The sequence below is a fragment of the Pimephales promelas genome, chromosome 1, assembly GCF_988280905.1.
Source record: "Pimephales promelas chromosome 1, fPimPro1.hap1.1, whole genome shotgun sequence".
In the NCBI taxonomy this organism is placed as follows: Eukaryota; Metazoa; Chordata; class Actinopteri; order Cypriniformes; family Leuciscidae; genus Pimephales; species Pimephales promelas.
Window position 1 is genome coordinate 36,472,187 of NC_142769.1, and position 20,574 is coordinate 36,492,760.

Consider the following 20,574-nt stretch of genomic DNA (forward strand, 5'->3'; position numbering starts at 1 on the left):
ACAGGTTGCCTGGAACGAAGCACGAAGACAAGAGTTCAAAAATCAAGCTAAAATGCTGTGGGTTACGAGTGCGTTTTTATGTAACATTTGCTTTTGTTAACAGTACACTATCGGGTAGGTTTAGTGTATGTGCAGGTTATTTTATGTGTACGTTATTTTAAAATGGAGCATTAAGCTTTAGGTGCCACTCTCCGGACATTTAAATTCTGAAATGTGGTGAAACGTAGGGCCTACAAACTCCAGCGTAACGTCCATCTGTTCCGGAAAACAGATGACGCTACATTTTCATGAGCCGGGACTGGAAAAGACTGTTACAAAGAATACCTTTATGAGCAACATTTTCTGTAGCTGCGTATGAAAATAAAATTTAGCCTACAACAGGTCGTTCAATATTCACTAAAAAAAGTAACCTACACATTATATCATCTTGTTAAAAATAGCCTATTATTTAATATTACAAAATATTTTTTAATAGGTTAATCAAGTAGAACTACGTAACAAATGTAGGTTAGGCTACAACTTTTTACAGTGTAAGAATATTATATTTGTGAAACGATCCCGTGGTACTCGTAGAACATGCAATGGAAAAGGCTCTGATTCTAAAAGTTTCTGCTGGATATTATTACAATTAAAAATGTTTTATATATACAGTATGTATGTATATATATATATATATATATATATATATATATATATATATATATATATTGTATATGAAGAGTTCAGTTGCAAAAGCCTCTAAATGCCATTTGAAATTTTCTTCTAAAATGACCATTTTTATCAAGCTTGTATATTTAAGTTCAGTAATTTCACTTAAATGACAATTAATAGGCAATCTTCATTGCCATTTAAGTGAAATTACTGAACTTAAATATACAAGCTTGATAAAAATGATCATTTTAGAAGAAAATTTCAAATGGCACTTAGAGGCTTTTGCATCTGAACTCTTATATATATATATATATATATATATATATATAGCCTATATATAGTTTTATATAAAAGTTTAAACTTTTACACAGTTTTCACATTTCAGTCATTTTTTATTTGTCCTTCACTGTCTCAATCGATTTCATAGACATGTGTGTTTTAATTGCATCTTCTTTTCCTGTTCCTCAGTCTAAATCCAGCTTTCTCAGTCTCCCGGTTTTGCTCTTTGTGACTGACCCACTTCTACAGAAAGTAGAGGATAAAATCCTGCTCCATCCAGCGGAAAACTTTTATGTAAATGTGAAGAGTAAAAACTCCTCTGTAGCCATGGTAACAGTCTCTAGAGTAGATGTTTTCTACCGAGCAATTTCACTTCACTAGGGTGCTATGCACTTAAGAAGAATGTTTTCAAAAAGAAACCCGAGAAGCTTTTTAAAATATGATGTATAATTTATTTGCGTTTTTCTCCTGGCTCATATCTCTTTGAAAGATGGTTTGGAATTAGACATTGTGGCCATTTGACTAGTGTGTTCAATGCTACAACGCAGCAATATTCTTATTTGGGTAACTTGATTTTGCTATGAATTCAGCACATTTATTGAACTCACAAAAATAAATGCTACAGCAGTATACTTATACCGTTTTCCGTTTTTTATAGAAAAATATATATATTTTTTTTCTATAAACATCTAACCTTTTCAAAATGCTCCTTTTTGAACTGGTTTTAAAGGCAAACCTTAAAAGCTTTATATTGCATGAATTGGTGGATAGCTGCTTATAATCTATGCTTATTATCTAAAAATTTTGATTCTCTTAAATGGTGAGACGTCTTAAAGAAATCTTAAAAGGAAACAAAGGAATTCTCTCAGCAACATCTCGAATTTAATGAGTGCTGGCCAGTCTGTGGTTTAATATTTTAATCACTTTTGAATATGAATATCTCATCCAATCTGTAATTAATGCATTTAAACATTTATCAGTATTTGTCTGCCTGTAACCTGGTCGTACGTGACAGTGTGGGATTATTCTTTGAGGGAATTATATTACAAATGAGTGATGCCTAATCCCAGTATTTTTCAAATAATATGTGATATTTCTAGATAAGATTTTTGATTCATGCAAAGTTAATGCGATTAAAGTCACAGTTCAAGTGGACTGGTTATGAAAGTTCTGAATTATTGAGTTTAATGTCTAATGGTCAGAGCAGGAACACTCACGTATATCTGCACTCAACCCTTTCATTGTTACCTCATATTACTGTCTCCCTCCATCAGTGTCAAAAGTATCTCTGAGGTAGTTTCAGGGCCCGTTTTCTTTACTTAAACACTCCATCAAACAGAGACGAGACCTGATATGATATGATATGAGGATTTATAAAAGCACACCTAGCACTATTACCACATATCAACAAAGGACATTTGGGAATGTTCCATTGAAAATAAGATCTATACATTTATATTTGCAGACAACAGCATCTCTTTTGTTGAAAAGTCATGACAATAACTGCCTGATGTGGTTTTATTAAAGCTATTTTTGCAGTGCGAATACTGGAGTGGTTTTGGCACTTTTTTGGGGTCGACTACAGAAGCATGAGAAAGCTAAGAAAAGTTTGGTCAGAAACCACAAACACTTGAATGACCCATGCAGAGACAGAGCAGTTGTAGTCAGACGAAACTTGTATCCCCTGTGAATTCTCAACTGTCCATTATTCCACCCAATGGTATTATTGAGGCACTGCATTCATTTGAGAAGTGAGCTCACTCAGGGTGTGAGTGTGTGTTCATGCATGTGGATTTGATGGCTCTTTTTAAACTCTTGGTATTTAGAGCACTGACTGACCATCCGGCATTGCGGTTTCTTTAGAATTCCTTCACTGAATAATTAATTGAATGTTTTTGAGGATCTTCCAAAAATATATGATTTAAAATTATATTATTTAAGATAAATTATTATAAAAAAGTGTGATTGTGTTTTTCTTTGTTTTAATGAAAACACAATAACAGTTTATTGAAATTATATATGGTGGTGGGCCAATGACATCATTGCATTATTTCCCTTTAAAATAATTTAATAAATTTGGCATAATCACTTTATTCTATAAAACCTATTTTGTGGATTAATTTTTAGTACATTTAAATAATGCATATTATTTTACGTTTTGTTATTTTAAAACCCCCTAAAATGTCAGGTGGTGCAACTGTCCCCCCAAAAAAATTAAGAGTAAGAAAAAAAATACTTTATTTTAAAACTAAATACTGAGGCATCAAACCTTTCATATTAATATATTTATTTTTTATAAATATCAGTAGTTTTAAAGCTGTTGACATAATTGAAAAAAACTCTTGTCCAGCAATTTTTGTATTAAATGTCAGGGTGGCACAACTGCAAACATGGCTCTTTTATTATGAATTGACAAGGTTCAGTAACAGTAAACATGATAATGCATCATCCAGAGAAACCTAACTAATTGTGGATTATATTAAAAGTAATCGTGAAAAGGTTAGTAGATCTCTCTCAAATATACTGGTATATATGACTGACATTATGGTTTGGCTAGGGAACAAATAGTATCAATCTTCATTTTCCGGCTCTTTGCACAATTAGCAACAGTTTGTCACATTAGCATGTCATGTCAAGCGTTGTATGCCTCCCTTGCATTAAATGAACACCCTTGCCTAAATATTTGAATATATTTAATTCACAACAAAATTGTGTTGAATTAATAATAGCTAATTAGTGTGATGCTAATTAAAGAACGTGTGACAGCTCCTCGAATGATAATGGAGCTGAGCCTTTTCACATCAGTGGATGTACTACTGAACAAACACATCATTAACATTGCTATTTTATTTAGAAATATTACAAACTTAAAAATGATTACATTGTAGCCTAAAGTTATTATTATTTAGTTGCATCTTTTTATATTTCTTTGTGCAATAAACTTCGGCTGGTGTTAGTGTTACTGACAGTATTAAAGTGCATAAGAAACATACAATAGAGGAAATTTAGCATGACTAAACCATATGAACTAATTGGGATAATAAATATGTGTACATTTTACATTTCAAATGTAAATTTATAAATACCTACCAACCATAAAATACTTTTTACATTGCTTTACTTGCCTCACTTCAAATCAATTTATGTTAAATTCCATTCTGGATAACAAGAGATTTGTTTAAAAGGTTTTGTAATATTTGAGGAAATGACAAATATTAGATACATATTATATCATCTTATTATGCTCTATTACACACTCTGCTTTCAAGACATTTTACACACAATTTTGTTTTGTTTTTCTATGAAATGCCTGACAAAATTTCACACACTTGGGATACCTAAGTGAGCAATGTGGCCCACCCCTTGTGTGTGATCTACAAAACATTGCTCTTTATGACAATGGTCCCAAAGCTCGGGTCTGTCTGTCTTGTTTCTGAGTCTGCTCTCAACAGGGAAAGAGTCTTAAAGTGAGGCTGAATGCCTTTACTTCAAGAGCCCTGAGGCGACAATGTACAGGTTTGAAAACACCCGCACTCCAACAAATCCACTTTTAGTGCACATCGAGAAGCCATGTTCCTCCAAAATGCTGTGTTTGTTCCTGAAAGTCAGATTTACCACAATTCCACAGGGGCCTTTTTGAGTGGCAGTGTCTATGGAATGGGACCAAAGAGCTTGTTCGCAGGTAAACAGATATTTTCACTCTTTTTGTGGTGAAGGGACTATAAAATAGCCCACACTTCACCTGTAAGTGGCGTTCACCTGCTGTGCTAGAGTAGTCATGGGAATTCTTGTGGAACTGAGGGATTTGTACTGCAACCCTAAATGGCTTCAGTTTGCATTAGTCCTGGGGCAATCCACTATCTGACCACTGCCTCGACCAAGACCTGCTCCAGGCTAACTAACCGCAGAAACAGGAAACAGCTTGTGCTACACGCTGATTTCATGCAGCCGTTTTTTTTTTTAAATGGCTCCGGTGGGAAGAAAACCGGAAGTGTCGTGCAGCAGGAGTGTCGCGAATGCGTCGGACACGATCCGTTCCACCCAAGGGGGTAGTCCATCAGCCGGAAGCTGAAGCCTCGCGGGAGCCACCATCGTAGCAGAACTTCACCTGCTGTTAGCATCCCATTGACTCCCATTCATTTTGGCGTCACTTTGACAGCGAATAGCTTTACATCTGAGGTGTCCAAAGACTTCATTTGTCCATTATTTATTTCTAAAGAAACACGACAATGTATAAAACACTCCATTACTTTGTATCTAACGTTACGGCCCAGTAGATGCCGTTTTTTGTAAAAAATAGGCTAGAAATTGCGTCAGAACCACGGGACTTTCTGTCGCACAATAGAGACATTACTGTAGGATAGACAGGAGGAGAAGCTTGCAGGCAATCTTTTACTGTCTATGAGGCAATCGGGGGGACATGAAGGCACAAAGTTAAGGTAGAAGCCCATAAATAGAGAGTCCATAAAAGCAACGGGACAAAATATTTCAACGTTTTAGCGGAATTAGGTAATTCAGATTTGTCTTGGCACAGCTATTAGAAGATTTTTAACTGTCAGACACAGTGGATACGACACATGCCTTTGGTGTGAGAGACCCAGGTTCGAATCGACTTTAAGACACCAATGTGTCCCTGAGCAAGACACCCTTGCTCCAGAGGCGTGCGGATCATTTCAAATCATTTTTAGCAAAATTAAACTACACAACAGAAACAGAATCAAAAGGTGAATAACCCTTATTTATTTATTAACTTATTAGGCCTATTGATTATTTTCAACATCCATGAATTCCAATAAGCAGTTCAAGTTTAAGGATGTAGGCCTACTGTGATGGCCTAGTGATCCATTTTGTGTTTACTGCAGATGATAGAAATATAACAAAGAAGGCTGATTTGAGAAGTTTGTGTTGGTTGTATTGATTTTATATTGATTATGTAAGTGGTACAGCCAACAGGTCTTCATCGTAAAATAAACATTGAAAACTCACCCTGAATGGGTTTATTTTTAATTCATTGTGTGTTGTGATGCGCGCGGCATTGCCATTGACGACACGCACAACAGAGAAAGCTGGAGTTCCTCAAATTGTGACAAGCATTTGAGTTCAATCACTTTCATAATTCATGTAACAGTAAATTATATATTTATTTACTCTTTAGATTTATTTAATTATTTCCAATTTGATGTTTTGTTATTTGGGGTTCATTTTAATGAGTCGACAGTTGAAAAGCGTCTATTGGTCACTTTAAAGAGCTGTTGCATGAGAGCGCCATCTAATGGACAAATAAGATAAGACAAAGAATCTACGAATTCTCTAGTAAAGTATTTTTTTTATATTTTCAATTAAAAAATGTATTTGTAAACTATACTGTGAGATATATTACTGTATATTAGCTGTATCAGAAACAATATCGCTCCAGTATTTTCACTTTTTTTTAATTTAATGCAAAATAAATAAATAATATAATTAAAATAAAATCTATCTATATATCTATCTATCTATCTATCTATCTATCTATCTATCTATCTATCTATCTATCTATCTATGTGTTCCATATTCTTGTTAAAAAATGACTTAAAACTGCACCACAATTGCAATTTAATTGACATCGATTTTATTATATACATTATTATATACCTGTCAGATCAATTAGACTTCAGATATTTGAGAGAGAAGAAAAAATAAATCAAAACACTGCCATTAAAAACATGGCAGGAGTAAATGGTATTTTCCTTAAAGTAAAGGCAAGACAAAATCCAAGTTTTATGTATCTGACCAGAACAAAACTAGGGGGCAAAAGAGATTTGGCAACAGCAATGTTTGAATCAACTTTCTAAATATTGCAACAAATAGATCTCCACAGGCAAACAGCTCTTATCGGTGATCAACACTGTTATTTAACTAGTGCACAGAATAAAATAATAACCTTTAACATGAACTAGACTGAAACAGAAATGGGAGGATTACCCTGCTAATTTTACAGGATTTGATAGGGACAGGCAGAGTAAATGCACAAATGCATTACAAAGAAATTCCACTTCTGTCCTTTATTACTCTGATCTGGGCATTTCAAGCTGCTTGCAAGTCTATTGTACGGTATATAAATAAGCTTAAGCTTTCCATACGATGATCCATTGTGAATACTTTTTCTGTAGTTTCTTGGCACTTGTTGTGAAATCCCATGTGTAAATTAGGGTTAGGGCTAACCCAAACTTACAATATTTTTACGACATTCCAGACGTAAAAACACAAGTGAAGATAGTAGAATTTCCATAATCCGTACCAAGGTTGATAAACAGCTCCATCGTTAGCCATTCCAACACAATTGGCTTTTCATTTTTTTCGAAAGTGCCTGAATACGTTTACAAACTATTTATCTATATATAAGGCCTGAGTGAGCCGTACAACCCACAATAAATCTGATCATCTGACAGATTTCAGCTCTGCTCTACACAAAAGAGAGTTGCACATATAACTGAAGTCAAAAGACAAGGTTTAGCACCATGCCATTAAAACTAAATTCTAACGGTTCTTCACAACCATTCTGTAAGTAATGACCTTACCAAACCATGGTGTAAGAGGACACTTGAGTGTTTTCAGACATCAAAATTAGCGTGCTCTAAAATTGCAGCTACGAACAAGGTTTTCACTTTCCCAATTAGTGTTTTGATGCCAAATCTGATGACACAGTTGTACCTGCCACTTTTAGCTCAAAGCAGGGTCTTGTAAATATGAGGTTAAACAACTGCTAAATGTCCCTCTGACATCCTGATTTACAGACAAAAAAAAAAAGAAATCAAGGAATAGAACCTAGAATTATACCTGATCAACATCGGAACTGCTTCAAACAAGCAGCTGGTGTCTGTCCTAAAACACCAAGTGAACTAGCTGGTTTTCTAGTTGCTGTGTTAGCCAAAATGCACCAGACTCATGACTGTAGTAAAAGAGTGTTGTAGTCCATCAGCATCCGTCTCGCTCAACGTGTAGTTCTCTTTGACAATACGGTCGCAGCCGATCTCCCCGTTTCCAAAGAATCCCAAGAGCGGAATGTTGGAGAAGATCTTCCGAAAGGCGTCGGCCTCCACGTTATGCTGGTTATTGTAGCTGTTGTGGCCACGGCCCACACAAGCAAACATGAAGCCCATGGTGTTTCTCTCTGGGATATTAGCAGCCTTCAGCCGCTGGATAGTGGCTTCTGCTGCTTTTGGGCTGTTCACGTCCTGGTCCACCAGAACTGAGGCACCCTGGATCTTGGAGCCACTGAAGGTTAGTCCTACTGCTCCAAAAGAGCCTGGAGAACAGCTGCAAAGAGAGATTGCATGTAGTAAATAACAGAGATATAACTGTAATAATGTCTGAGACTGTAGGGTAATGTGAGGAAATAAGAAGTGAAAAATGGCTTCCTGTATGTGACACTAAAGCAATGTTAAATGGTTAGTTCTGTATTTTACACTTAAAGCCCTGTTTTAAGATAGTTTCTGATGAAATAAAACAGTTAAGATTGAAATTTGGACAAATGCTGCAGTCCTGAGAATTTTAGGTTTCTGTGTTAGCACCCCACCACACACACAATGGTTGTCTATGTGTACTGGAACAATCCTTCATAAAACGCATTTATTTTACAAAGACATGAAACTCACCGAGTGGTCTGGGGTGTTCACTGATATGCTCGCATAAAAAAATATATATAAAAAATTGCTGCAGAAGATGCTTTCCAACAGGTTTTATCATAGTTTTTTGTAGTTTTCAATTGACTTGACTTGGTACAAAAACTATGATAAAACCTGTCAGAAAGCATCTTTTGCAGCAAATTTTTAATCTTAACCATTCTATTTCTTCAGAAACTATCTTAAAACAGGGCTTTAAGTGTTAAATACTGAACTAACCCTTTAAATTACAAACTATCATGATGCGGATGATGTTAGAAAGGCATAGTGTGAAAACATGCAAAGTAGATCTCATATTCATATAGGGGCAATTGTTGTATATATGAGTTGTTGACCATAACAACACTTTACAACATGAGGGAAAAAATATTAAATAACTTGACTAATCTAAAATCAAGTTTACCATGAATATTCTTTACTTACCAGGTTTTGTTAATGGAAAATACATCCTCAACTTGTCCTCCAATAATAAGTACATTACTTTGGGAAAGAGGTTTCAGAAGCTTGTTAAGAAAGCGTCCACCTCCAGATTTATATGTGTCGTAGTCGAACATCAGCACCACCTTTAGATCAGGGTTATTAATCAACCCTGAAATCAAATACAGATTATTTTGATATGACTTACCATAAAACTAAATCATTGGCTATATAAACTATGATTTCTCTCTTTTATTATATATAAATATACATTCATACTTTTATTCAGCAAGGATCCATTAAACTAATTAAAAGTGACAAATTTATTTTTAATGTTAAAAAATTCTAGTTGAAAGAAACGCTGTTCTTTTGAACTTTCTATTAATCAAAGAATCCTGAAAAAAACTATAATGTTTTAATCAATGATAATGAGAAGAGTTTCATGAGCAGTTTTTAAAGGATCATGTGACACTGAAGACTGGAGTAATGGCTGCCGAAAATTAGCTGTAGCATTTTTTTTTTTTTAATTGTAAATAGAAAAGTTATTTTAAATTCCATTATTTCACATTGTTACTTCTTTAACTATATTTTGGATCACATAAATGCAGCCTAAGATATTTTAAAACACATTTTAAAAAATCTTAAATGAGCCCATACTTTCATTACTATTGTTGTCTAAATGTTACGGTTTTGTCCAACAATCTAAACACTTCACCTGCTTCCTCCATTGCAGTTTCACTTAGGGTCTTTTTGCAGAAGTGGAAAAGGCGGATGGTGACCCCGTCCATGGCAGGGAAAAGCAGACTGAAGCCAGCTTCACCCTCCTCGTGCTCCTGTGGGGGGCTGCTGGGTAATCCACTGGGGGTCACTACAGAACACAGCATAAGAAATGACAGTTACACGGTTGCACTGACATTGCACACAAACACAGCAAAGGTAGAACACAAGAAAAAAGAGAAAATTAATCTTACCCACAATTCCTGGTGCGACTACGCCTATTACTTCACAACTGCTAGGTAGTAAGCGTCTCAGCTTCTCAACAGGATCTGAGTCCACTTCATCCTCACACCTCCTGGCTACAGAGGAAGGATCGAAGAGAACAAGTGGGTCTCCTCATCATGACCGACAGATTTATATATATATATATAGAAGTAATCAAGTAATGTACCTTTCCTGTGTCTGTGACTAACAGCCCCTGTGAAGTTCTCATGATTTACCATTAAGAGAGCTATCTGGGGCAGCAGACAGATATTCTGCAAGGGGGTCAGACAAAGGCAACCATTTAAACAAATAGGAAAAAGTGAGAATGGCATTTCTAGAGCAGAAAAGACCATCAGACCTCCAAATCTTGTGCCATAGTTCTAAGTAAAACATGCTCTTCATATATGGATGATCCAGAGGCGGAGAGCCAGGTAAATCTCTGCCTCGTCCTCAGGACTCTGCGTGCACAATTCCTCCATAGCCTGCACACACTACGGAGAAAAGAAACAATGATATTTAAATACAAACTGATTCTGATTATTTTAGTTTTTACAGACTTAGGTCTGCATGCAACTGGTTGTTCATGTGGAAAGGTGTAAATTAAGATAACCATGGCATTTTTAATAAATCAATAAATTGCATATAGGCACGCACATACTATTACATTCATTATTTTAACCGTATTGTTCAATAAAACCAGAATATTACTTTCTTTTAATACTTTATTGATCCAATTATGCATTTTAAAATCTATTGTTCATTTTAGGTACATTTATATTAACACCAAAAGGATCTAATCATTCAAGTAATCGATACAGCAGTATAATCAACAACACAGCATTTTATATTTATCAAACAAGCAGTGATGGTATTACGAAATCAAGTGAGGAACGATAGAGTGACATTATCAACAAACACACACACAAAATAACTCTTAGACACTTTAGTTTATACAGTTTTTACATCCGATATATTTATATCAGTTTATAACTTTTAATAAAAGATAGTTTCGTAATGATAGTGACTGCTGTTAAAAGGTACAAAAATGATCTTCGTAATGAATGAACGGAACCGCTTTTGAACAAACTGTATCGGGTGTTTCTGAAATTTAACAAGTACAAATATTTTTGAAGTGTTTAGTTCCTATGGTTTAGTTGTTTATCATTTAAGATAAACTTTCAACAGAGCAGCTGTAAGGCTGTTAAGAGAAAATCGAAATAAATCAATCATTTGAAAGGAATAGTTAAACATTCATGAGTATGATGACTAGAAGTGACAACTGAATACAACAATATTAATACATCACACTTTAAAAACAATGCGGATCTACATCAACAACTGATGAATTCTAGGCTAACGTTAGCTCATCGTTAACGTCATTTGAGAAGGAACATCGCAACCTGTCTCAAATCGGACCAAAATAATCACTCAATAACGTAATCGTGTACAAATATCCCGTTAAATTACAAATTGAGTTTATACAATACCGCTTCAACTGTCTGTGATGGACTAAAAGGGGTCTTAGCTCAAAGCTAATGGGCTAAACCATCTAACGTACAGTCAGCTAGAATCTTTAACGTTACCTCGCGATCCGGAAGAGATTTTTAGTCGGCACAAATGTCAAAATCCTTTCCACGACCTCGGCAACATTACTCAGGACATATCCTGCTTTGCTTTCCCACAAGATGTTTGGAAGAGCCGCATCCCCTTCCATTTTCACACGGATTATTTTCTCACATTTGACCCTACACGCGGAAGCTAACCGGAAGTTGTTTAAAAGTCTTACAATGGACGCCAGTACACGCCAGTGAAACCAGAGTGAAACCATAGAAACACAGCTGACTACTGGAACATGTTTACTTTGTTTGCATTTATTATCAGTTTTAAATACATTTTTTTCAGCAAAGATTATTTAAATAAGAAATTATACACAGTCTAGTACAGTCTGCCTTCATTTTATAAAGTCAGTGCTGCTGGTAGGGATTACATGTAATCTGGATTACTCCAAAAATTACGTAGGCCTACTTGTAATTAGATTATATTACGTTTTAAAATACTCATAATTAGACTACAGTTACTTTTTTTTACTGATTAAAAACTGTTTTCAATTTTCCTTTCTAAAAAAAGTCTACTGCTTCATACGTTCAGAAGGTCTTCCAGGTCTGAGGAATCGCACACACAGGCCGATCACAGAAAACTGAGACCCACGGCATTAATCTCTTAAAAAAATCATTTCACTTTTCAGAAGGGTTTTCTCAACATTGCATATCTAATCAACAGAAATATATTTTCTTTCTCTTTGTATCAAAATGGTAAAAGATTATCCTATTCAAATCATAAACAAGTTAGTCAAAAGTAATCTAAAAGTAATCAGATACATGTGTGATGTAATGAATTATACTAACTTACTACAATACTAAAATACCAGCCGACTACAATAATCTACCCAGCACTGTATATAGCCTATGTATTTGGTCAATAAAGAAACAAGCCATTAGGCATTTTGAGATTAGATTATTTTTTATTTTATTCAGGTATATTGATCATTTTGGCAGTTGCAAAAAAAATGTAAACATTTATATTTGTGTACCTGAGGGAGGTGCATTGCATTTATGCATGTTACATGTGTCTTATTCAGTTTCTTGCTCTAGTCATATTTTCTGATTTTAGAAGTATATAGCCTATAAACAATCAACTCTTATAACACAACACACCTTTGGTAATGATCCAAAGTGAGTTATATAATGCAGAAGGCACTTCCACCTTTCTGTAAACTTTTCCTCTATACGTAAAATACATTGAAAGGTCAAGGACACAGTCATCATTTCAAGGACATCATTTAATGGACACAGGTTGCCATGATATTATTAAATTTAAGATTTAAGCTTTAGGTTTTATGGCAACCCATAGACAGTAAATCTTTTTCATTGTATTGTATATTTTTAACCCTGACATAAAAAGATCAAGCTCTCCAATATCAACAATAATAGAATAATGAAATTATGGATCTGTCATCCATAGATTATTGGTTACTCTGTGTACACCACAAACAATAGACAGAATGTAAAATTTAGGGTACATCCTGTTTGTTTGTTTTTTTGTTTGTTTTTTTACTTATATAATGAGATTAGAATTCATTAAGTGCTAAACTGAGCTCATGTGAAAGGACCCGGTTTTTCTGGAGCTGTTGATATAGGGGGTCTGGCAAGAAGAGAAGAGAAGAGAAGAGAAGAGAAGAGAAGAGAAGAGAAGAGAAGAGAAGAGAAGAGAAGAGAAGAGAAGAGAAGAGAAGAGAAGAGAAGAGAAGAGAAGAGAAGAGAAGAGAAGAGAAGAAATTAAAGGAAAGATGTTAGTAAGAGCATTTACCCAAAATGGTTTATTAAAGATTATGCTGAAATCTTTCTTTCAATACTATATTTACAATATCAGAGCCTTTGGTGCAAAGTCATGATGGTATGAATATGATCATTACAGAGAAGCAACATGAGGTGATGAGAAGGAACTTTTTTTTGGATTTTATTCAAGCTTCTCAACAATAAATTAAGGACATATGAAATCAAAAGAGTTAAGACATACTAAAGAGAGAAAGGAGTGGGGAGCTTACAGAGATGGGAGGAAGTTTTATTTTACAGAAAGCAAAAAATTTCTGTACAAGTGATAGGACTATAGTGCTGAGTGCTCCATCCCCACTGAGAATAGTGTGATGGAGAAGGCGGCAACAGAGAAAAAGACAGAAACATGGAAGAAAATGAAGAAGATGCCGCTCAGATGGTGCCCGGAGCCAGAGATGAGATGTAAAAAATTTAACTGTGCAGGGGGGAAAAAAGAGAAAAAAAGAGTTGAAACAAATGATAGATGAGGATTTTGAACAACAAGGGTCATGCAAGAGATTAATAAAAGTGTCATCATGTATTGCAAATAATAAAGCTTGTGTGTAATCACTTTATACTGAGTTAATCAATAGAAACACTTATGTGATGCAGGCTCTAAAATGTATAGTGGATTCTAAAATCCATCAGCAAACCTGAAAATGAATTTATATTAGCAGACAGAGAATCTGGAAATGCTATAAATCCAAAAGCACATGTGCACACTGGAGTAACAGGTGGGGATAGTTACATGGAGGTCATGTCGTTGAGAGCGTGGTCCAGCTCCTCGCTGATGGCTTTGTACTTGAGTTTCTGAGCATACAATTCATCTAAAGTAGCCAATTAAAGCCCAGAACGGTGGAGGGTGTTGAATGGAGTGGAATGGAAAAGAATGGAGAAACAAGAAAATAAGGGAGAGGAAGCAGTGCAAAGGCGGATTGAAAAGTGACAAGTGACCATAGAGAGACAGAAAAAGGAAAGGCTAAGAAAAAATACAAAAAATAAACAGAAATGAAATGAGGTGAGATTGCCTTCTTCAATAATGAGAAAAATATGATCTTTTAAAATACCTACAGATAGCAGTGCTGATAAGTACTGCTGTTAATTTAAAGGCGTATCTTTTAAATCACTCTATGAATTGTTAATAGCAACATTAGAAATAAAAGTTTCAAAATGGGGTTTTCCCAGCGATGCCATAGAGGAACCATTTTGGTTTCCTCAAAGAACATTTCAGTGATCAGTTTTTTAAAGAACCTTTTGTTTTTCTTCATGTGAAGAACATTTTATACAGAACCTTTTGTGCAATGGAAAAGTTCCATTGGATGTTAAAGGTTCTTTGTGGAACCAACCCTTATTTTTAAGGTTGCAGGTTTATGCATGCAAAAAGGAATTGAACCTGTTATTCTAAGGATGTAACTAACGTCTCTCTATAAAATGAAAAAGTAAGTCTTACATTGATCCTAAATAGCTTGTTTTAACCCATGTCTAATAGCAGCATGAAAAACAGTGAGGTATAAGTAGACATACCCTCCAGATCATCAATGGTCTTCTCAAGCTTGGCGACTGATCTCTCAGCGAACTCAGCACGAGTCTCAGCCTGGAACACAGAAAGTTTGTCAGGCCCTCTTCGGCTATATCAGTGCTCACACACCAAAAAATTGGTGATGAACTCACCTCCTTCAGCTTGTCAGTCAAGACCTTGATCTCCTCCTCATATTTGTCCTCCTTAGCGGAGTACTGTAGATGGAAAAGACAGGCTTTAAACACCAAAACTCAAAACAAATATACACAGATGATCATTCATACATAAATACCTCCTGTACACACACACACACACACAAATATTTACACGCTTACCTTCTCAGCCTGGGCCTCCAGAGACTTCATGGTGTTGGTCACAGTTTTCAACTCCTCCTCCAGCTCAGAGCACTTGCTGTGGGAGAGAGTGACAGAAAATATGAGACAAAAATAACCAGGCATAGATTAAGGTAAGCATATTTTTTATAAAGTATTTGTTTGTTTCTACCCCTCATTGAGCTCAGCACGCTCCTCAGTACGCTCCAGCTCAGCCTCAACAATCACCAGCTTACGGGCCACCTGTGTGCCATCACAAAAGAGAACAAATGTAAGTCATTCGTTTATGCTGTCCAAGGGGAAGACGTTATTTTATTGGAATTATTTTTTTTTTATATATATATATATATATTTGGATTATATTTGGCCTTATAAGAGAGAGAGAAAAGAGAGAAAACTTACCTCCTCATACTTGCGGTCAGCCTCCTCAGCAATGTGCTTGGCCTCCTTCAACTGGATCTCCTGCAGCTCCATCTTCTCCTCATCCTTCAGGGCCCTGTTCTCAATGACCTTCATGCCTCTGAAAGCAAAAGAGAGAGTTTGAGTGTTAATATTACACCCTAAAAATCATGAGACCTATACATATATAGCATTTATTTAACACTGTGTTAAAATTAGATAGTTTCGAAACATCAAACGTCTGTCCTTCTCTTAAAATGGATTTTGGGCTGGTTTCAGCTTTTTTTAAAACTTTTTTTCTACTATATCTATACTTTTGTAATAACTTGACAAAATCTACTGAATTGATATTCAATTCACTGTAACAAAAAACGTAATATTGTTATAAACTGTATATATCCAATTTATATCCAATTTTTTAATTGACCTTTATTAAACTGATTTAATTTTATACACTCTAAAAAATGCTGGGTTGTTTTACCCGAATTTTGGGTAAAATATGGACAAACCCAAACATTGGGTTAAAAATGTCAATAAAAAATGTAACCCAAAGTTTGACCCAAAGTTGGGGTGAACAACCAAACCTTTTTTAGAATGTATCTGTCTAAAGTTTATTGAAAATTCCATATCATAGTTTTAAATTGTATTTATACTTCTCTTTTTTATTTGGAAAAAAAATTTGAACATATTTTGTTTGTGTGTGTGTGTGTGTGTGTGTGTGTGTGTTTGGGGGGGGGGGGGGGGTAGTTTGACTTCACTAGATAGTTTCACTTGCATTTTATTGACAAATCTCTGCTTATTGAGAGTCTCAGGCCCTGCTTTGTTTCCATACACACCTCTCGCTCTCATCAGCAGCCTTCTCAGCCTCCTCCAGCTTCTGCAGAGCAGTGGCCAGACGCTCCTGAGCGCGATCCAACTCCTCCTCAACCAGCTGGATGCGTCTGTTCAGGGAAGCGACGTCGCTCTCAGCCTGCGCACACACAGAATGATCTCACGACGCGCACTGATACGTCAAGATTGCACATCTCCCCTGGTGCAGAAATATCTCTAGAACTAATAAAGCTTTTCCGTGTGAGTTGTGATGTGTTGCACAAAACATGTAAAGGCTATCGTCAAGGATTTTTGGTAAACATTAGCACTGAAACTAAGGCAAGAGGACGGGAGCTGTCAAAATGCGTTCACCGCCCTTCATGTTGAGCGCCAGTTCACCATCAATCATCGCGACTTTCTAACGACGCGAAACACTGACAACGTTGTTTAAACGTAATTTCCATGCCCTTTGACGTGATGTGATGCGAAAACGCCCTACATTTGGCCTACTAATACGCTTAAATGAGATGGCAGGTAAGCTCACAGATTGCCTGGCTGCGCGTTCGGACGCGAGCTCCTCTTGTAGTCTCAACATGTTGCTTTCAGCATCGTCAGCTTGTTCTTGCAGCGATCTGATTTTCTTTTTCACAGCCTCAAGATATGCTGTATCAGCCATCACGGATTATACAGGGTTGTTTTGAATGGTTATCACATGTGCGTGAATGCGATCCGGTGAAGCAAGTCGTTCTATGGTTCATTCCAAGTCTAGTGGTAACGCCGGTTTGCCAAACACCGGAAGTCAATTCATCTACGCTGTATCGCATTTTAAACTACCGCTTTGGCCACAAGATCTGTTTATAAATTACAAGAGAAATGTCATTGCATTTCGTGTAGCCTATTATGACAAGAATAAATGCTGACAATAAAGGATACCTTTTATAAATTTTATAAACAAAATAAATAAATAAATGTAATGAATGTTTAAGTGTATTTAAAATGCGACAATCTCTCCGTCAATTATTTTCACATTGTAGCGTTTACAGATTTTGTAGGCTAATCATTTAACTGTGAGCGATTTTCTGAGCGTACAGCCCCATCTTGTGGTGTGTTTCTGCAATACAAGTGGAGCACATTTCTCTCAAGGAGAAATTTCTCTCAATTGTTTTCGTTTGGTGAAACTGGGAATTCGATTTCTGGGCTTCTTTTCTAATGACATCATGACGCCTCTTCCCAAGGAACTACAAACAAAGAGGAGGTAGGCTAGCCTACTACAAGGGTTACCTATGTTATGTTTTGTTAACATAGCTACCAGTTATAGCTTAAAAAGCGTTTTTAGTTTTAGTTATCCCAAAATAGAAGCTCGCAAACATAAGTTGCTTTTGTTTAAGTTATAACTGAAAAATAAGAAAAAAATAGGAGCCCATTATTTATTAATTTAATTAAGACATCCCAAATATATTGTAGGCAACAGTGCGTCCATAGTATGTTGTGAGCTGAGGGCTAATGTTAGCTAAATTCACTAGGGGCGCCAAACGCTTAGAATGACCCTCCTTTGATTATTTGAGCCCACATAATACCCTACTGACAGAAATCCGTTTCAGGCATTGACAGTCTATGAATAAGTCTTTATTTATTAAAAATCTAAATTGGGCCATCAATATATATTCCTATTATATTAGGCTGTATTGTTTTGTGTTGTAGCTATAACGAATAATGGGTTGCTATTCGTTTTTATTCCTAGAACTAAATAACAGAAATAACTTGTATTTTATAATACAATTATTTGTAGAGTTTATCATAGGCTATTATATAGAAGGATGATGGCTGATGGTCTCCAGCGAGGGTGAGGTGAAATTCTACACGGACCCTATTAAGACGCTTGTAGGTGCGCAAGAAGAACCCCCCAGACGCTTGCCTTATAAAGCGCACTGCTAAATTTAACTCGCCGTTTGCATACACTCCCCTGCCACTGTATTCGTTTACCAGGTGGAGCAACAACTTTTAAGAATGGCAGAGTCATTTTAAAATACATATAGTTTCCGATCAAGTTTGGTCAGTAAAACATAGCCAAAGTAGGCTACGAGATGGTGATATGAAAATCACGTGTAGCCTATTATAATAAGTTCAACAGACAGTCTAGTAGGGGTGGGCACAGGTTACGCGTGACATCAGACGGCTTGCTTACATCGGCAGCTTTCTTCTCAGCCAGCTCCAGTTTTTCCTGAGCATCCTTAAGGGCCTCGGAGTATTTGTCCAACTCATCCTCAGTTCCCTTCAGTTTCTTCTGCAGGGCGACCAGGTCATCCTCAAGCTGCACGAAGAACACGCGTGTCAATGGACATTGATAGGCACAAGAACAACTGCCATACATCAATTAACCATGCAGGCCTAAGACGGTCTAAACTCTAAAGTAACAGTGAGACATCTATAATGAAAAAATAAATAGAATGAGAACTAATAAAATATAGGCTATTACAGAAATAGATATAAAAAAACATAATAAATAGCCTAGAATAATGCCATATGCTACATCATAATAAGTTGAGAAAACAAACATCAGACTTCATAAAGTCTGATGTATAGCCTAAAGGTGTAAGAGAACACCCGGATGCCCATGTCCAACCTGTTTGCTTCTGTCCTCTGCTCCCTTCTTATCGCCCTCAGCCTGCTCTGCTCTGTCCAAGGCATTCTCCTTGTCGAGCTTGAGCATCTGCATCTTCTTCTTAATGGCATCCATGGCTGTGTTAGTGTATGGGTGGTCACACTGAACTGAGAGAGGCTATGAGCGACTGTGCTGAACCGAACGCTGAGCTGGAGTGCGAGCTCGTCTCGGTGTAGCCTGTCAAATATGTGCCTTCACAGGAGCCTGAGAAGTTCCGCAAGACACCCAATACTTTTTAGGGAAGGTCCCTTAGCGGTTCCTCCTGCCTCGCGTCTTTTTTTAAGGATCTGGACGGCGATTCGCTGCCCTCAGACATTTGACCATTGAAATGCCTATATATGGGATCTGAGGGCCAAGACGTCTTACAAGGGGGCCGTGTTCCTATTTCTAACACCCTGAACCTGAAGAGAAATCGAGGGAAGTTGAGCAAAACTGTCCGGAAAGCAATTTACCCGCTGAATTTACGCTAAACGCTGATTATGCTAGACCCAACATATACAATGTTTATTATTTACCCTCATAAATTATTTACGAAGAAAAATACAAGAGTTTTAAAGAAAAAAATCGATTGGTTTTATACAGCACACGAGGGTCTCATGAAAGTGATTATCTTAAGGAAAGGTGTTACTATCTCTGGGTCAGTCTCGTAACTGAGAGGCATGTCAACGAGTCCCTGGGGCATTGTTCATAATCTGAAGAGCTTTAGATACGGTGGCTGTTGAACAGCAATCTCTCAGCACGCTAGCATTCATTTAAGCATCGTGCTGGCTTAAATCGGCCGTGGTAAAACCCCCCAAATCTCTTGGAATCACAACGACGTGTCTTGTGGCAAAGCTACAGCTGTCGCCCATGCCGTGAAGGTACAAGCCTCATGTAACGCGTCTATTGGACTTTGCTACATCGTTTAAAAAATTGTCACTTACGACTGAGGTTACTTGGGTCAATATCTTACACGTGCAAGTTAGGAGAGAAAATGGGCTACATTGTGTTTGTTGTACAGTTTTTTTTTTTACCACCATAACAGTTTTAATGTAGCCTAAATGCGTCGTTGGATTAGAAGATCACAAGAGTGTTTCTACAAAGCTGGGGTGTTTGCACTTATCATTAGGCTAATTTCTTACACTCTCACATTCCCACTCCATGAACTTTTTCCAGGAGGTTATTTTTACCCTTCCCCTCCTGAAGGAAGCACCTGCTACAGTCTCTTCTTAGCTGTTGTAAGACAAGCTTTGCAACATGCACAACTAATCTTAATCATGGATCACACAACAGTGTTTATATCATTGTGTAGCCAGCCTATTACAAATGTACTGAACTATACGAACTACATGCACATAATTCTGTACGGAAAGTGCTTTTATGTGCATGTTTAGTGCGGTCATTCGGTATGCATGAATTATGTAACATGGACACTTTCTTTGCCTTCATGGTCTTACATTGCGTTAAAGCAACCATTTTGTGCAGAGATGCTGCTGGAAAAACATTCACT

General features: G+C 36.5%; 2 protein-coding genes across 7 annotated transcripts; both read right to left on the bottom strand.

Annotated features, from left to right (window-relative positions):
- Nucleotides 1-6,518: 6,518 nt before the first annotated feature.
- On the bottom strand, nucleotides 6,519-11,750 carry fbxo22 (F-box protein 22). The gene is made up of 7 exons (XM_039662807.2): nucleotides 11,576-11,750; nucleotides 10,351-10,483; nucleotides 10,180-10,264; nucleotides 9,983-10,087; nucleotides 9,727-9,879; nucleotides 9,018-9,183; nucleotides 6,519-8,229 (listed from the first exon to the last, which is right to left on the bottom strand). Exons 1-7 carry the CDS (start codon nucleotides 11,704-11,706, stop codon nucleotides 7,836-7,838), a joined length of 1,167 nt encoding a protein of 388 aa, XP_039518741.2. The 5' UTR covers nucleotides 11,707-11,750; the 3' UTR covers nucleotides 6,519-7,835.
- A 732-nt stretch (nucleotides 11,751-12,482) lies between these two features.
- Nucleotides 12,483-19,298, bottom strand: tpma (alpha-tropomyosin). Of its 6 annotated transcripts, XM_039662808.2 has the most exons (10): nucleotides 19,047-19,298; nucleotides 18,609-18,734; nucleotides 16,450-16,583; nucleotides 15,617-15,734; nucleotides 15,387-15,457; nucleotides 15,218-15,293; nucleotides 15,035-15,097; nucleotides 14,888-14,957; nucleotides 14,112-14,190; nucleotides 13,482-13,799 (listed from the first exon to the last, which is right to left on the bottom strand). In XM_039662808.2, exons 1-10 carry the CDS (start codon nucleotides 19,158-19,160, stop codon nucleotides 13,796-13,798), a joined length of 855 nt encoding a protein of 284 aa, XP_039518742.1. In that variant the 5' UTR covers nucleotides 19,161-19,298; the 3' UTR covers nucleotides 13,482-13,795. The 6 variants fall into 6 exon arrangements, with proteins under 6 accessions (XP_039518744.1, XP_039518742.1, XP_088985697.1 ...); XM_039662810.2 differs by lacking the exons at nucleotides 13,482-13,799; nucleotides 14,112-14,190 and adding an exon at nucleotides 12,483-13,193; XM_089129571.1 differs by lacking the exon at nucleotides 14,112-14,190.
- Nucleotides 19,299-20,574: the final 1,276 nt, after the last annotated feature.

What these genes read in the sequence shown, in the direction of transcription:
- fbxo22 (XM_039662807.2), bottom strand. Translation starts at nt 11,706, where the DNA reads ATGGAAGGGGATGCGGCTCTTCCAAACATCTTGTGGGAAAGCAAAGCA. An exon ending in AATCTCTTCCGGATCGCGAG is followed by an intron (nt 10,484 to 11,575) that starts GTAACGTTAAAG and finishes TTTTCTCCGTAG; the next exon opens with TGTGTGCAGGCTATGGAGGA. An exon ending in CTATGGCACAAGATTTGGAG is followed by an intron (nt 10,265 to 10,350) that starts GTCTGATGGTCT and finishes ACCCCCTTGCAG; the next exon opens with AATATCTGTCTGCTGCCCCA.
- tpma (XM_089129571.1), bottom strand. Translation starts at nt 19,160, where the DNA reads ATGGATGCCATTAAGAAGAAGATGCAGATGCTCAAGCTCGACAAGGAG. An exon ending in CTGAGAAGAAAGCTGCCGAT is followed by an intron (nt 16,584 to 18,608) that starts GTAAGCAAGCCG and finishes GTGTGTGCGCAG; the next exon opens with GCTGAGAGCGACGTCGCTTC. An exon ending in GCTGCTGATGAGAGCGAGAG is followed by an intron (nt 15,735 to 16,449) that starts GTGTGTATGGAA and finishes TTTTGCTTTCAG; the next exon opens with AGGCATGAAGGTCATTGAGA.